Below are 2,442 nucleotides of genomic sequence, written 5' to 3'. Positions count from 1 at the left end.
TTTATCAAATTCTCAATAGTTTGGTCGTGGCACGCGTAAATACATAAGTTCGGCAGTTCAAATTTAGCAATTGGGTGCTAGATTTTCGGGTTCTATGTATTTAATTATCCCTTGAATAAAATAAAATGCTAATTAACTACTCATATAATTAATTAAGTCATTCATTTATGCAAAGCAAAAAGAAGAACAACTTGTACAATTTTTTAATCTTAAACTATCCAATTAACAAATGTAACATCAGATTCTCGTAGAGCATTCACGCCAAGATTCACTTTCCCCACCTTCAGCAGTTTATGGAAAGATATAAGCTGGATATTTGACTCAAATATCTTTATAATGATTTTTTAAAATAAAATAATTAAAATAAAATCTATGATTACTTTTTTCTTTAATATTCCCCATTGGGACACCCAATGCTATAAAATCAGGTGGAAAGTCCAATGATACTATAACTACTGCTAATACTAGTCAAAGTCATCAATTAAAAAAAAAATTGCAGTTGCCAAAGATTTAGCATAATAAGAAACTTTTGTCCCCCCATTAACATATATATAAATATATATGCATATGTATCTTGATTCTCATTACTAGCTAGTTCTTGAAAGCTCCAGGTTGCCATTTACGATGAAAAACTGTCCAGTTAAGCCCGGCAATGTGAGTCTTCTTCCAGAAAACCAAAAGGTAAATTTCTCTCTCGCTCTCTTTCTCTGTATTGAAGCACTAAGAATTAATATTTACTTCATAAATCCATCTCCTAACTTTGAGAACAATTAGCAGTTGCTCTCGGTTTTTCTGGCAACATACACATTTATGTTCGTTGGATGTGCGTCGCTTTATATGGAAAAGCGAGGCGAGATTACGTTTATAGGCGTTTGTCTTGCTTGGGGTGGAATCGTCACGGCAAATATATACACATTTGGACACATATCAGGCGCTCACATAAATCCGGCTATCACATTTGCTTATGCTGTTGTAGGCCAATTCCCATGGAAGCAGGTTTATAAGCCAAACTGTCCTGTTCTGTGTAAATTGTTTGTTCATATATTTATATGATGATTACTTGTATGTTTGCAGGTTCCGTTTTATTTGTTGGGGGAGTTTGTAGGATCCGCAATGGCGAGCTTAACATTAAAATGGATTTTTGATGGGGAAAATCCGGAGTTGATGCTAACCCGACCCGCTGCGGTGAATCCTGCAAGTGATTTTAAGGTGTTAGTTTTGGAGGTCTTCATCACTTTCATCTATGTCTTGAATAGTTGTAGTTCCAGAATGGATCCAAGAGGGGTATGTTCACTCAATTTCCTCTACTTTTCCAATATTAAGGTCTATGCATATGTTCTTAACTAGTTTCATAATGGAGGACAATTTAATTTAGGTGGGGCAACTATCCCTCTCAAATTTAGATTTTTATTTATATTGGAGGACAATTTAATTTTTTTCACTTTTAAAATATCAGTCTCACCCCTCCTAAAATATTACTTTGCCTTTGTTGCCCTATTCTCTCCCTTGTTGGGTCTAGGACGACAATTTGCTCCCCTTCAAAACATAGGCTGGTTCCGCCCCTGCTAATGGTTGCCTTGAATATTATTCTAAGAATATACCTTTTAGTATTAGTAGTATTTCATTTGATTACTCATACTTGCTATTTTTTCAGTTTAAAGAGCTAGGCGGAGTGGCAGTTGGAATTACTGTCTTCTTTCTTGCTTTGGTTGCTGGGTGCGTAAATAAAATTACATGAAGCATTTAGTACCTTTACATATGAGTTTTTTCTCTTTTAATCATCTATATTTATTTATATATGAATGAAAATTACAGAAAAATTACCGGAGCTTCAATGAATCCAGCAAGAACACTTGGCCCAGCAATTGTAGCCTGGAATTTTGACAAGATTTGGATCTACTTTATAGCACCTCTAATTGGAGCTGTTTTAGCGACAACACTTTATTTCTTCCACCTATGTCCCTCACAATCTAATGGAGACAACAAGCAACAGGCCTTATCTTTTTTTGAACTTGGCACTATGAATAGAGTTTTGGTAAATGATACTCTAGACATAAGTGTAGTTTCAAATAACCTTGGAGGTATAAGTATTATTCATTTCTCATTATAATTGGTCAATTATAGTGTATTTAATGCATATAATGATTAGAAAGAGCTGTAAATTATTTTGCAGAAAAATCTGCGGAGATCGAGCTTTCAAGAAGTTCGGAGCACATTCATGGGAATCCAAGCAACATTTAAGATAATGCTTATAGCCATGAAGAAAATGTAATCAATTTTTGTGGTAGAAAATGTAGGAATATTAAGCCTTGTTTGTGGAAAAGAATATAATATAAATATTTGTTAAATTAAAATCTCATGTTTGATTAAAAAAATTGATTGAATGTAAGCCTTTTAATCCACTGAAAGACAAATGTAGGGATTTCGACAATTCACTTTTGA

At 33.9% G+C, this 2,442-nt stretch overlaps 1 protein-coding gene across 1 annotated transcript; it reads left to right on the top strand.

Annotated features, from left to right (window-relative positions):
- Positions 1-624: 624 nt before the first annotated feature.
- On the top strand, positions 625-2,241 carry LOC110033446 (probable aquaporin NIP-type). Its single transcript, XM_020737425.1, has 6 exons — positions 625-681; positions 778-996; positions 1,075-1,284; positions 1,655-1,716; positions 1,816-2,081; positions 2,174-2,241. The coding sequence occupies exons 1-6, from the start codon at positions 625-627 to the stop codon at positions 2,239-2,241; spliced, it is 882 nt and encodes a 293-aa protein (XP_020593084.1).
- The last annotated feature ends 201 nt before the right edge of the window (positions 2,242-2,442 follow it).

This window comes from Phalaenopsis equestris, unplaced genomic scaffold, assembly GCF_001263595.1.
Source record: "Phalaenopsis equestris unplaced genomic scaffold, ASM126359v1 Scaffold001186, whole genome shotgun sequence".
NCBI classification, from domain to species: domain Eukaryota; kingdom Viridiplantae; phylum Streptophyta; class Magnoliopsida; order Asparagales; family Orchidaceae; genus Phalaenopsis; species Phalaenopsis equestris.
Note: the sequence above shows the minus strand (reverse complement) of the source record. Positions and strands in the feature narration are given on the sequence as shown.

Bases quoted from the DNA above. Each gene is read 5' to 3' on its own strand.
- LOC110033446 (XM_020737425.1), top strand. From the start codon at position 625: ATGAAAAACTGTCCAGTTAAGCCCGGCAATGTGAGTCTTCTTCCAGAA. The intron at 997-1,074 runs GTTTATAAGCCA...GTATGTTTGCAG, and splicing joins GCCAATTCCCATGGAAGCAG to GTTCCGTTTTATTTGTTGGG. The intron at 1,717-1,815 runs GTGCGTAAATAA...TGAAAATTACAG, and splicing joins TTTCTTGCTTTGGTTGCTGG to AAAAATTACCGGAGCTTCAA.